Source organism: Narcine bancroftii, chromosome 1 (assembly GCF_036971445.1).
Source record: "Narcine bancroftii isolate sNarBan1 chromosome 1, sNarBan1.hap1, whole genome shotgun sequence".
NCBI lineage: Eukaryota > Metazoa > Chordata > Chondrichthyes > Torpediniformes > Narcinidae > Narcine > Narcine bancroftii.
The window spans coordinates 123068770-123083015 of NC_091469.1; the positions used below are offsets into that span (position 1 = coordinate 123068770).

At 46.2% G+C, this 14246-nt stretch overlaps 1 protein-coding gene across 9 annotated transcripts in view; it reads right to left on the reverse strand.

Annotated features, from left to right (window-relative positions):
• Window positions 1-14246, reverse strand: part of LOC138763579 (KH homology domain-containing protein 4-like) — a 100874-nt gene that overhangs the window by 81255 nt on the left and 5373 nt on the right. For 8 of the 9 annotated variants that reach the window (XR_011357679.1, XM_069938010.1, XM_069937986.1 and 5 more), the window contains exon 2: window positions 13239-13473. Coding sequence is in view for 7 of the 9 variants with exons in the window: in XM_069938010.1 (XP_069794111.1) it covers window positions 13239-13473 (235 nt within the window). In the remaining 2 variants the exon portion in view is untranslated. Of the gene's footprint in view, window positions 1-13238; window positions 13474-14246 lie in introns of those variants that run through there. The other variant, XM_069938030.1, reaches the window with a different exon arrangement.

The following is a 14246-nucleotide window of genomic DNA, read 5'->3' on the forward strand; positions in this document are numbered from 1 at the left end:
ATAGATAGCTATTGAGCTGAACATCTTCTATGCCCACTTTGAGAAAGAGAATCCAACAGTGCCTACTAGAATCCATCCAAAGGCTGATGACCCTGTAATATCTGTCTCTGAGGTGGTGTGTGGTAAATTCACCAAAATCATTTCACTGACGAGAAAAATCACTGACCAATTAATTCACTGAGGGAAAATTCACTGACTTCAAAATTCATTCAAATATTCACCTGTCGTCTGATCCACCCACTTCAGAGTTGAGATGCATGCCAGTTCTGTCCTGTGGCCAGCGCATACTCTCACCGACCCCCAACTGCAGAGCTCTCTCTTGGGTGGACCCTGTAACCGACCTCCGACTGCAAAGCTCACCAGGCCCCTCCTGGCATCTCATCAGGCTGCTTCTTGGCCACTTCGGCACCTCGCAGCAGTGGCTCAATATGGGATCATTGACCAACTTCATTACCCATAATCCCCATAGCTGGAACCGCTCTGCCAGTACCAGGAAATTCCAGTTGTGTGTGGGATTATGGGTAATGAAGTCGGCCGTTGATCCTGCATTGAGCCCTCCCCACCTCCTCAAGTGGGGAGAGTGGGGCAGCAACTGGAGAACTTCCAGACAGCCGCGGGAGCATACAGCTAAGGGAAGCTCGTTAGATAAATGTCTGCAGGAATTACCAATTAACACCTGATTAAAAGCTTAATTAAAGGACACTTCAAAATTCATTAAAAATTAAAATATATTGTGGCGGTACAACTGGCCCCACTTGTCACGCACGCGGCGGGGCAGCCAGCCAAAATGGCGTCGTCAGGGGTTTCCTCCCGACCTCGACACCGGGCCCAGAAGCCCACGCTTGGGGACCCACGTGATGCCCCAGTGATGTCGGGGCCCCCCCAAACGCGGTTATCAGCCAGGTCCGGGCTGGGAGTACAAGACCAGCCAGGCAGCCTGCAATAAATCAGGTTTTGCTCACTGAACCCAACCCGTCTGGTTGTGCGATCCTTGCTACAATTGGTGACCCCGACAGATTCAAACGTCTTTGAACCCAACGTGAACAACCCTTCGATCAACGCTATAGCCATCAAGCTCGCTGACTTCTGGGTTCAGGAGACGGAGACCTGCTTCAGCCACGCAGAGGCTCAGTTTCACTTATGCCAGATTTCATCAGATTCGACCAAGTTTTACCATGTGGTCGCTGCCCTGGACCAGGCCACCACCAAACGAGCGCTGCACCTCATTCAGCACCCACCCGCAGAAAATAAGTACGGAACCATCAAGCGGGTGCTCACCAGCTCCCTCTGTCTCTCCAGGCGCCAGCGTGCCACTCGGATGGTGCGCCTCGACGCCTTGGGGAACAGAACTCCAATCGAATTGATGGACGAGATGCTTACGATCACACCAATTGCCCACTCTTTGAGCGCATCTTCCTTGACCATCTGCCTGAAGACATCCGGCCGTTACTGTCCCAGGAGAGCTTCGTCGACCCTAGGAAGGTCACTCAAAAGGCTCAGGAGCTATGGGTCAAACGATTCCTGGAGGACTCAGCAGTTACGAGTCACGGGTATGACCACACCAAGCCTTCCACTATCGCTGTGGTGGAACACCCGGCCCCTGTAGGGGCCTCAAAGAGCATAGCCAGAAGCAAATCATTCACTTCAGGCCCCTGCTTCTTCCACCAGTTCTGGGGAGCCAAGGCTCGGAAGTGTCATCAGCTCTGCTCGTTCCAGGGAAACAAGCAGGCCGGCTGCTCTTAATGGCTGCGGCGGCTGGCCAAGAACACAGCCTTCTCTACCTGCGGGATTCAGTCAGCAGCCGACGCTTCCTCGTCGACACCGGGGCCCAGATCAGCATCATCCCGGCCACAGCCATAGAGTCCCGAAAAAGGCCTCGAGAACCTCCCCTCCGTACAGCCAATTCGACAGAGATTCGAACGTATGGAAACAAGACTGTCCACTTCCAGAGCAGCCAGTGGAAGTTCTCATGGAGGTTCACCGCTTCATCCCTTCCAAATGCCATCCTGGGTGTCGACTTCCTCCTCACCCAAGGACTCCTGGTCGACATTCAAGGTAGGCGTCTGGTAGATGCCCGTACCTTCCAATCCGTTCGCCGCAAAGCCTGCCGCACAGAGCAGCCGCAGATGGCCACGGTCAGCACCCCCAAGGACTAGTTTCAATGTATCCTGGATGAGTTCCCGTCCCTCCTCAAGCCACAGTTCTCCGCCGCCTCACCACGCCACGGGGTGTTTCATTACATCCCCACTCAAAGCCCGCCGGTCCATGCCAAGGCACGCCGGCTCCCGGCGGATAAACTCCAGAAAGTGAAGGAAGAGTTCTCGCATCCGCAGAAGCTGGGGATCATTCGACACTCTGACAGTCTGACGCCTCACCACTCCACCTGGTCCGGAAAGCCTCCGGCGGCTGGCGCCCCTGTGGAGATTATCAACGGCTTAATGACGCGACAGTACCTGACCATTACCCGATCCCTCACATCCAGGACTAAGGCCAACCTGCATGGCGCGAAGGTATTTTCCAAGGTCGACTTGGTGCGCGGGTATCACCAAATCCCGGTGCACCCCGAGGACATACCCAAAACGGACATCATCATCCCCTTCAGCTTGTTCAAGTTCCTACGCATGCCGTTTGGGCTCAAGAACGCCGCCCTAACCTTCCAGCGCCTTATGGACACAGTGGGCTGGGATTTGAATTTTGTATTCATTTACCTGAACGACATCCTTGTCGCCAGCTGAGGCCGGGCACAACACAAGTCTCACCTGCGCACCCTCTTCACCCGACTGGCCGACTTCGGCCTAACAATCAATCTGGCCAAGTGCCAGATCAGGAAAGAGTCCATGCAGTTCCTGGGCCATACCATCACGGCCGAAGGAGCCACACCTGCCACTACGAAGGTCGCTGCAATCCCACGCCTGGATAACTTCAAGGGGCTACAGAGGTTCGCAGGTATGGTCAATTTCTATAACCGCTTCATTCCAGGCGCTCTGCGCATCATACAGCCGCTCTTCGCCCTCATCGTGGCCAAAGACAAGACACTCACCTGGACTCCAGAGGCCAGCAGGGCATTAGAAGCCATGAAAAATACCATCGCGAAGGCTACCCTGCACGTCCACCCACGCACCAACCTGCATATGGCGCACTCATCGATGCCTCTGCCAGTGTCATCGGTGCCGTCCTGGAGCAGCAGGTGAATGGATAGTGGAAACCACTGGCATTCTTTAGCCAACTCCTTCGCCCGCCAGAGCGCAAGTATAGCGCTTTCGATCGTGAGTAGCTGGGCATGTACCTGGCGATGCGTCCTTTCCGCTATTTCTTGGAGGGGAGGCCTTTCACCATTTTCACCGACCACAAACCCCTCACTCAGGCACTCGCTATGGCAAGAGATCTCCAGCGTCACCTCTCCTTCGTGTCGGAGTTCACCACCAACATTCGGCACAAGGCAGGGAAAGACAACGTGGTCACCAACCCACTCTCACGACTGCCCATTTGCGCGCTGACACCCAACCTCAATTTCGACCAGCTCGCCCCGGACCAGAAGTCCGATGAGGAGACGCGGGCCTGCAGTTCCAGGACCTCCCGACTCCTCACGGTGAGGGCACCGTCCTGTGCGATGTCTCCATGAGCACCCTGCGACCAGTGGTTCCCCAGCAGTGGCGCAGGCAAGTCTTCCACTATATCCATGACCTTTTCCACCCTTCCATCCACAGTCCGTATGGTGGCAGAACGTTTCGTCTGGCACAGGCTTTGGAAGCAGATTGCAGACTGGGTCAGAACCTGCACCCATTGCCAGCTTTCCAAGTTACACAGGCACATCAGAGCGCCTGTACAAGATTTCGAACATGTCCGGGATCGGTTCAGCCACATACATGTGGACATTGTCGGACCCTTACCCATTTCCCGAGGTAGACCGCACCACTCGTTGGCCCGAGGCGATGCCAGATGCCTTCACGGATTCCTGCTCCCGAGAGCTTTCGAATGGTTGGGTTGCCCAGTTTGGCGTCCCAAACCACCTCACCAGTGATCAGGGTGCCCAGTTCACCTCTGTGCTCTGGGCACAGCTCGCCAACAGGCTGGGGATCGAGCTACATCACACCACAGCCTATCACCCACAGGCCAATGGGCTAGTCGAGCAATTGCACCGCCATCTCAAGTTGGCACTTATGGCCCGCCTCACCAGCTCCAACTGGGTGGATGAACTGCCTTGGGTGCTCCTGGGCATCCACTTGACACCCAAAGAAGACCTATAGGCGTCATCAGCCAAGCTGGTCTACAGTGCACCGCTAACCCTATCTGGTGAGTTTGTCAACACACCTCACAACCCCCAGCAGTCACCGCACGGTCTACTTTTCCACTTCCAGGCCCAATTGGACTCCTTCACACCCCTACCGCCGCCCAGACACAGCACACGGGCCTCTAAAGTCCCCAACAAGCTGTACTCTGCAGAGTACGTTTTTATCAGGTGGGGCCCGTCCACAGCATCTCTACAAAGACCATAAGAAGGGCCGTACAAAATCATCCAGGGTTCAGGATCCACTTTCACACTGGACATCGGTGGTAAGAAGGAACTGTTTACGGTGGACAGGTTAAAGCCAGGCCACCTCAACCCCACCGAACCAGTAGTGGTGGCCCAACCCAAGAAGCGAGCCCGCCCGGCAAAAAAAGACATTGGTGCCGGTTCTGGGGGCAGGCTGTGTGGCAGTACGCCATTAGGCAGGTGAACTGGCCCTGCTTGTCACGCACGCGGCGGGGCAGCCAACCAAAGTGGCGTCGTCGGGGGTTTCTTCCCAACCTCGGCTCCGGGCTCAGAAGCCCGTGCTTAGGGACCCACGTGACGCCCCGGTGACATCGGGGACCCCCAGCGCGATTCTCAGCCAGGTCCAGGCGAGGAGTATAAGACCATCCAGGCAGCCTGCAATAAATCAGTTTTTTGGTCACTGAACCCAACTCGTCTGGGTTGTAGCCGCCGCTACAATATGAGCTTTTTAAAAAAAAATTCTTTCAATTGTCGGTGAATTTAATGGTTGGTGATTTTTCCATTGGTGAATTTGATAGTTAATTTTCTTGGGATGAATTTGAAGGTCAGTGACTTTTCCATAAATGAATTTGATTTTGGTGAATTTACCTGTAACCCTTTGAGACCAACATCAAAACATCATTCACGAGGGAGTACTCTTGCAAGGCATCGGGCTCTGATGGCATAGCTGGCAGGATACTGAAAATCTGTGTCAACCAACCAGCCGGAATGTTCACAGATATTTTCAACATCTCATTGCTGCAGTCAGAGGTTTCCACTTGCCTCAAAAGGGCATCAATCATCCCAGAGCCCAAGAAAAGTAGAGTGAGCTGCCTCAATGACCATCACCCAGTAATATATACATCTACTGTGATGAAATGCTTTGAGAGGTTGGTCGTGGCCAGAATTAACACATATCTAAGTTTAGATCCGGACCCACTGTAATTTACCTATGGTCACAATCGCTCCACAGCAGACACAATATCTCTGGCTCTCCACTAGCTCTGGATCACCTTGAAAACAGCAACTCATACATATGGCTCAGCTTTCAACACCATTATTCCCTCCATGCTGGTCAAGAAGCTCCAAACCCTGGGTCTCTGCACCCACCTCTGTAACTGCATCCTTGACTTCCTCATCAGAAAACCACAGGCAGTACAAATTGGAAACATCTCTTCCTTACTTACTACCAACACGGGCGCATCTCAAGGATGTGTGCTTAGCCCACTGATCTTCTCACTCTTCATCCATGACTGTTGTGGCCAGGCACAATTACAATGCTATCTACAAATTTGCAGATGACACCACAGTTGTTGGTAGAATCAAATATGGCAATGAGGAAGCATAACTGAGGGTTACAGACCAGCTAGTTGAGGGGTTGCATAAATCTGTAGGCTACAAAATAATAACACTACGGTGCACAGACACTAAACCAGAAATGATCTGATGCATATAAGAATGGAACAGCAGTTGTTATGGAGACTTTAACTTGCATACTGATTAGACAAATCATGTTAAAGAGGAGTTCATAGGATGCATGAGCGATAGATTCCTTGAACAAAATATTACTAAACCTGCAATAAAACTTGTTATTTTAGATCCAGTCCTGTACAATTAGATAAAATTAATGATATTGCATTTAGGGATCCTCAGAAAGAGTACGGTAATCGAGTATGATTGAATTTCTCATGTAGAAGGTGAAAAAGTAAAATCTAAAACTTATGTTTGAACAAGACAGATTATAATGGAATGAGAGACAAGTTCACTAATGTACAATGAGAACTCAGGCTATATGGTGGGCCAGTTGAGGAAAAATGAGAGTCTTTCAAAGAGATTTTTCATCGTGCTTAACAAACATACATTTCAGTTAAACACAAGAACTGTAAGGGAAGAGAGAGTCAGGTTTAGATAACTAAGTAAATAAAGAGATTAAATTAAAATCTTTATGCATAAAGTTGCCAAGAGTAGTGGGAAACTAGAAGATTGGAATACTTTAAAAAGCAACAAAAAAAACCCACCAAACAATAAAGAAAAATAAATTACAAAAGTAAACTAGCACAGCATATAAAACATCCTTAGCTATGGTGAGGTGCCAGAGGTTTGGAAGGTAGCTCATGTTGTTCAACTGTTTAAAAAAGGCTCCAAAAGTAAACCTTGAAATTACAGGCTGGTGAGCCTGTTATCAGTCGTGGGTAAAGTACTGGAAGGTGTTCTGAGAGATCAGATATACAAATATTTAGAAACCCACGGGCTGAATTAATGAGTCAGCATGGTTTTGTGCACGGTAGGTCATATTTAACAAATCTTCGAGAGTTTTTCGAGAAAATTACCAAGTAGATGAAGGAAAGGCTGTGGATGTTGTCTACATGGACTTTAGTAAGGCCTCTGACAAGATCCCACATGGGAGGTTAGTTTAGAAAGTTTAGACACTAGGTATCCATTGAGAGGTTGTAAGCTGGATTTGATATTGGCTAAATGGGAGAAGGCAGTGGTAGTGGATGATTGCTTCTCAGACTGGAGACCTGTGATTAATGCGTGGGGCCAGTGTTTGTATTGGAGGCCATTGCGTCAGGAGCTCTGGTGAGTCGGCAGCTGGGGCCAGTGTTTGGGTTGGCGGCTATTGCATCAGGAGCTCCTTTGGGTCGGCAGCCAGGGCCAGGGCTGGACTTTCCTGAGCAGGCCCCATAAGGCGGTGGAGGTGGCGAGGATCCAAGTGGGGACCTTGGGCGATTGGGCAGGTTCTGCAACTGTGGTGGGGAGGTGTCAGGGATCTGAGCTTGGACCTCAGGCTCTTGGGCAGGTTCCTCAATGGCGGTGAGTAGGTGTCAGGGATCCGAGCAGGGACCTCGGGTGCCTGGTCAGGATTGGCGATGGCAGTGGGAAAGTGTCAGGATCGGCATCAGCCGAAACAAGTATTCTGCTGCTTAAACTGAGCTGCAGATCAGATAACTTGTGAAATGTAGTTAACTGAAACACATCCAGTCCCAAGCATTTTGGATAATTGGAAACATACTGTACCTCTATAGACTGATTTAGAAAACTTTACTGAACACATTTCAAACTCCAAGCCATCCAGCCCTTTTACAGTATAGAAGCCCTGGTCAATACATGGAAAGTTAAAATCTCCTAATATCACAGCTTTCTGTTTCTTATATCAGTCTGCTATCTCTCTACAGATTTTCTCCAACAATTCTCTCTATTGGGTAGTCTATAATACAACCCTATCAGTGTAGTCACACCTTTCCTGTTCCTCAGCTCTATCCATATGGCCTCTGTAGACGAGCCTTCTGGACTGTCCTGGCTAAGCACAGCTGTGATATTTTCCCTGACTCACAATGCAATTTCTCCCCCTTTCATCCCTCCCCCTCTATCAAATCTGAAACAACGGAACCCCACAGAACATTGAGCTGTCAGTCCTCCCCCTCCTGCAACCAAGTCTCACTAATAGCAATAATCTCATAATTCCACATGCCCTAAGATCGTCTACCTTTCCTACAATATTTCCTTGCATTGAAATAAATATTCCCGAGAACATTTCTATTAAATACAAACCTTTCTGTCTGTACATGCAGTCCTCACATGACCTTTATCCTCCTCCACTTCACTATCTGCTCTAACACTCAGGTTGCCCTCCCCCGGAAATCTAGTTTAAACCCACTGGAGCAGCACTAGCAAACTTGCCTGCAAGGATATTTGTCCCCCTCCAGTTCAGATGCAAACCGTCCCATCGGAACAGGTCCCACCTTTGCTGGAAGAGAGTGCACAATGGTCTAGAAACCTGATTCTCCCCACCTGTACCGTCTCTTTAAACTGCATTATCCAGCTATTTCTAACCACACCAGCAAGTGGCACGGGTAGCAATCCTGAGATCACTACCCTAGAGGTCCTTTTCTTCAATCTAGTACCTAACTCCCTGAACTCTCCTTTTAGGACCTCCTCACCATTCCTATCCAAGTCATTGAGCCCTATATAGACCACAACATCTGGCTGCTCACCCTCCCTCCTGAGAATGCGTGAACTCAATCCGAGATATCTCGAACCCTGGCACCAGGAAGACAACATACCATTCGGGATACTCAATCTCCTTCACAGAACCTCTTATCTGTACCCGTAACTATAGAATCCCCTATCACTACAGCTTGTCTCTTCTCCTCCTTTCCCTTTTTAGCCACAAGACCAGACTCCGTGCCAGAGACCTGATCATCATGGCTTGTACCTGGTAGGTCGTCCCCCTCAACAGTATTCAAGGATAAGCCCACAGGGGTGCCCTGCACTGCCTGCCTGTTCTCTTTCCTAACTGTTACCCATCAACCCTCCTCCTGTCTCCCAGGTGTGATAGTGTCCCTACAACTCATATTAATCACCCCCTCATCCTCCCAAATGTTCTGGAGTTCATCCAACTCCAATTCCTTAATTCGGTTTTCAGAAGTGGATAGATGCACTTCTCACAGTTAAAGTCATCAGGGATACTGCTGGCTTCCCTGACAACCCACATCCTGCAAGAGGATCATTCCCTTGGCTCAGCTGCATATCCACATTCTCTCTCACTCTCTTTATCTATCTGTTTTTATCTGTATTTCTCTCTATCTAACACCACTGCTACTTTTGGATTTACGATAACTCTGCTCTAATATGCTGGCAACTTGGCTCCCGGGGAAGGCAAAAGACCAAAGAAAAAAACCTGTTCTATCCAATTTCAGGAAAAACTTTTGAAAATTCTCCCCAACTCCCTAATGGCAATCAAGCAGAGTTCCAGGAGATCACTGAAATTTGTGATACATCACCAACAAATTCTTAATCTAATTACTAAAATATCAAAAATTGAGCCTCACCTCGGCACTGTTCCCACCCTTGCTTGAACTCCCATTCTTCTCGCTCAAGGTTTAGGTTAATTGGGCAGCACGGACTCGTGGGCTGAAATGGCCTGTTATCATGCTGTGTATCTAAATTTAAAATTTAAAAAAAGCTTGGTTGCAGGTGCAACTGGTAATCAAGAAGGCAAATGGATGTTGGCCTTCATTGATAGAGGAATTAAATTTCAAAGCAGGGAGATTGTGCTGTGAGTGTACAGGGAACCGGTGAGGTGGGACCTGTAGCACTGTGTGCAATTCAGTTAGCCTTGCTTGAGCAAAGATATACTGGCCTTGGAGGAGCTGCAGAAGAGGTTCCCCAAGAAATTAGAGTGATAGCCTATGAGCAGAGATCAAGTTACCTGGGATGATACTCATTTGAATTTAGAAAAAATGAAGAGGGATCTTGTAGAAATATAAAAATCCAGCACATAATATCTTTTTGACCTCCAACCATCAAGGAAGAGATACAAACAAGAGCACCAAAATCTGGACTGGGAAATAGTTTCTTCCCATAGATTGATGAAAAGTATCCTGTAACCAAGCATGCAATCCTAAAATATTTATATATATATTTATTTCAAATAATATTTATTTGTATACATATGATTACTATGTGCTGTCTATTGTGTATGTGCATCCACCAGTGTCTGGATAAACTCTATTTCCTCTGGATATGTATTTATAGTCAGATGATAATGAACTTGAATTGCAAAAGGAATAGATTGGATAGAAACAGGGTATAACAAGTGCAGTGGATCATGGAAGTCAGATAGATTTTGTATATTTGGATAAGGCATTTGAGAAGGTGCAACATAAGGACTTCTGTACAAGAGTTTACAGAGTGGGGGCAATATATTAGACAAATTCTCCTCAGTAATTCAGATTTTTGATCTAGGTTTCCAATAAAATGAAGTTCAGGAATAAAGTACTGCCTGCAAGTACCAAATATGTTTCCACTTGGAGGTGAGAGGAGAAGTAGGAGTCACAGCTTCAAAATTAAGGGAAGTAGAATTAAGAAAGACGTGAGCAAGAGTAGTGAATCTGTGGAATTTTCTGTCCATTGAAGCAGAATATGTTGCCTCAAGACATAGATAGATTTTGCATAGTAAAAGAGTTACAAGTAATGGGGAAAAGGCAGGGAAGTGGAGCCGAGTCTACAGCCAGATCAGCCATAGTCTTGTTGAATGGCAGAGCAGGCTCGACATGCCAGATGACCTGCTCTTGTTCTTGACTGTTTTTTTTCTTCTGACTTCACTTTTACAAGGACTCCAAGATTCCAATTTTTTTAAAATCAAATGCCACTTTGATGACAAGAGCAGTCACTCACATTCACAGATTGTTATGTATGTATTGAACAAGATTGTGATTAGCTTTGGAACCAAGTAACGTCTGCAAATTCTAAATCTGGCATTGAAGAGTTAAGTGCCTCATGAGTGCACTTTTGAAAACTTTCCTGATAATTTAAGAATGGACCTATTGATCAGTAACTTATTGGATTATATATCCTTTTTTGGTAAGTGGGACATCCTCAAAAGGATAATGCAACAAGTCTGTGACAGATGCCATCTCACTGGCTCTACACAAAGCCCTGGAACTCCTGGACAGCAAAGGTGCAGGATGCTCTTTATCGACAACAGCTTAGCATTTAATACCATCATCCCTGAAAAAATGATCAGCAAACTCCAAGACCTTGGAGTTAACATCCCACTGCATAATTGGATCATGGATTTCCTCACCTCCAGACCATAATCAGTGAAGTTTGGTAAGAACTTCTCCAATCTCCATCAGTTCGAGAGCACAATAGGGCTGTGTTCTTCACCCACACTCTACTCACTTTACACCTATGACTATGTAGCTGGGAATTTGCCAACAATACCACGGAAGTGGGTTTTATTAAGGGGATGAATCAGCATACAGGATGGAGATTGAAAACTTGGCTGAATGGTGCACTAATAACCTTGCACTCAATGTCACCAAAACTAAGGAGCTGAATGTTGACCTTGGGAAAGGAAAGCCAGAAGTATACAATTCAGTGATCACTGGGAAATTAGAGGGTGAGTAAATTTAAGTTCTTAGGAGTCACTGTCTCAGAGAGTCTTTCCTGGACCCAATACACCAATGGCATCGTGAAGAAAGCACAAAACACCTCTCCTCCCTCAGGAGTTTGCAGAGGTTTGGTATGACACTAGAAACCCTGGCAAATTTCTATAGATGTTTGGTGGAAAGTGTGCTGACTGGCTGCATCACAGTCTGCTATGGGAACACCAATACCCCTGAGCATAAAGCCCTCCAAAAGGTAGTGGATAAGCCCAGAACATTACTGGCAAAACCCTCCCCACTATTGAGTACATCTGCAGGGAACGGTGCCGTCAGAGGGCAGCAGCAATCATCAAAGATGCACACTACCTAGCGCACACACTGTTCTCGCTGCTGCCAACAGGAAAGAGGAATGGGTGCCATAAGACTCGCACCACCAGGTTCAGGAACAGCTGCTATCCCTCCATCAACAGAATCCTGAATGAACAAAGTAAATCAGAGTCTCATTTAAGGACTCTTACTTGTGCACTATTGATCTTCTTTGTTCTCTCTGTATTGCCCAGTTTGTTGACATTCATTACATTGTGTAGAGTTTATTTTTTTCACTACCTGCAGGAAAAAGGAATTTCAGGGTTGTATGTGATATCATGTATGTACTCTGAGAATAAATCTGAAATCTCATTTGGAGATGAAAAAAGATAGGTCAAAACTGTTGATCTGCTGACTTAGTCTTTTCATATCGCTAATGGTTGCAAATCTGAAAAATGTTTCCAGTTTATAAATTACGTGGATAAAGAGGTGGAGGGGTAGGTCTCCCCATCCCTGCCTAGTAAGAGCCTATATCTTTATTAGTATTAGGTATAATAGTAAAGCTTTATCTGTAACCTTGGGTGGGATATTTAATTATGAAGGTGGCACGTTTAGAGTAGTGGTTAGTGCAACACTGTTACAGTATTTAATTAAATGAACTTTACGTAATTAAAGACTACAATACTGATTTTATTTTCAAATTACTTTACATTTTGCACTGTCCTTTGTCTTTTAAACGGTGTATTCTTTATGCAGGTGTATTAGTTAGGCATTGCAAGAAGGAGTTTCAGTCAACCGGAAAATTTACGTTTCTGGCATCCGCAATCCACGAAGATATCAGTAATGAGGATTTTACTGTATTGCGTCACAATGGAAATTTAAAATAAAAACAAATTCCCGTGGATATTAAGCTGATTGGCCAGCATCTATGGGAAGTAAAATAGCTAACATTTCACAAAGACTTTTCAAGCTCAGACACTAAAATTTGAATTTTAAATTTTAGATATGGCCTGACATGCTGAGTTATTTTCTGCATTTTGTCTTTTTAATTTAAGGTGTCAGCCTACTCTTTGAACCCATTACTGCCTGACTCAACCAAGGTTTTGCATCCTAATCAAGTTTGAACTGTAGGGATGAAGCAAAAATCCTTACAGTATCTAACTTTTTTTGGATTTCAAGCAAGATGCATTCTTCAGTGGCCAACTTCAAAAACATACTGATTAATTTACTGAAGCATTACAATAGATGTAAATGCTGATGTCATTTTACCTGAAAATAAAAGTGGGTAGGCACAAAGAAACTTTACTGCATTTTTGTAAGGAAACTGTAAACAGAATACCAAGTTTGCAATAGTGTATTAATAAAAAAATTGGTGCTCAATGTGGCATTAAACAGTAAAATGCTGTTAGCACAGAAAGAATTGTTCAAATACTTAAAAACAAACAAACTTACTTTAGATAACAAAATATTTTCATTTCAGATGATACAAAAAGAATCACTGCATTTAATTTAAAAACATTACTCACTCTGTTACTTGGAGTCTGCGGTAACTTCAGTTTCCCTTTTGCCATCAACATGGCATTAATCCTAGCAGCTGCAGCAGAAGCGGCATCCAATGCATCTGATGAAGACTGAGAAGAATGGCTAGCTGTTGCAGAGCCTGGTAAACCTCCACCTTGTGGCATTGTGACTGAAAAATTGTTCATCTGTGACTCTAACGACACAGGAACTGATTCCGGACAATCCCATTTACTACGGCGCCTAGAACAACAAAATTGTTCATTATTTTTGTGAATATCACCATTCCAATCATTTTATGACAGCTCTCCATCAGATTTATTGTCAGTATACAAACATGACATCACATACAACCCTGAGATTCTTTTCCAGAGGGCAAGGCAGAATCACTACTTAATGGTAGTGCAAAAAAATGACTCAACGTACAGATGAAAATAAAGAGAAATGTCAGCAAACTGACTGTGCAATAAGGAGAAAATAAAATCAAAGTGCTCCTTCAATATGTCCCTAACTGGGTTTCTTGTTGAGAAGTCTAATGGTAGAGGGGTAGCAGCTGTTCCTTAACCTGGTGGTGCAAGTCTTGTGGCACCTTTACCTCTATACCTTTTACCTGATGGTGGTAGCAAGAATAGAGCATGTGCTGTGTGATGTGGATCCTTGATGATTGCTGCTGCTTTCCAATGGCAGCATTCCCTGTAACTGTTCTTGACGGGGAGGATTTTGTCTTTGATACCCTGGGCTGTGTCCACTACCTTTTGCAAGGCTTTCCACACAATTTGATGCTTCCATACCACATAGTGATGCAGCCAGACCACACACTTTCCACCACTCATCTGTTGAAATTTGCCAAGGTTTCTGACGTCACACCAAACCTCCGCAAACTCCTGAGGAAATAGAGGCGCTGACATTCACAGGTTGTGATTTAATTGCATAAAACTTTCGATAGACCATATCTTCTGTAGTGTGTGTTGTTCTGGTCACCATATAACAAGAAGAATGTGGAGTCTTTGGGAGGG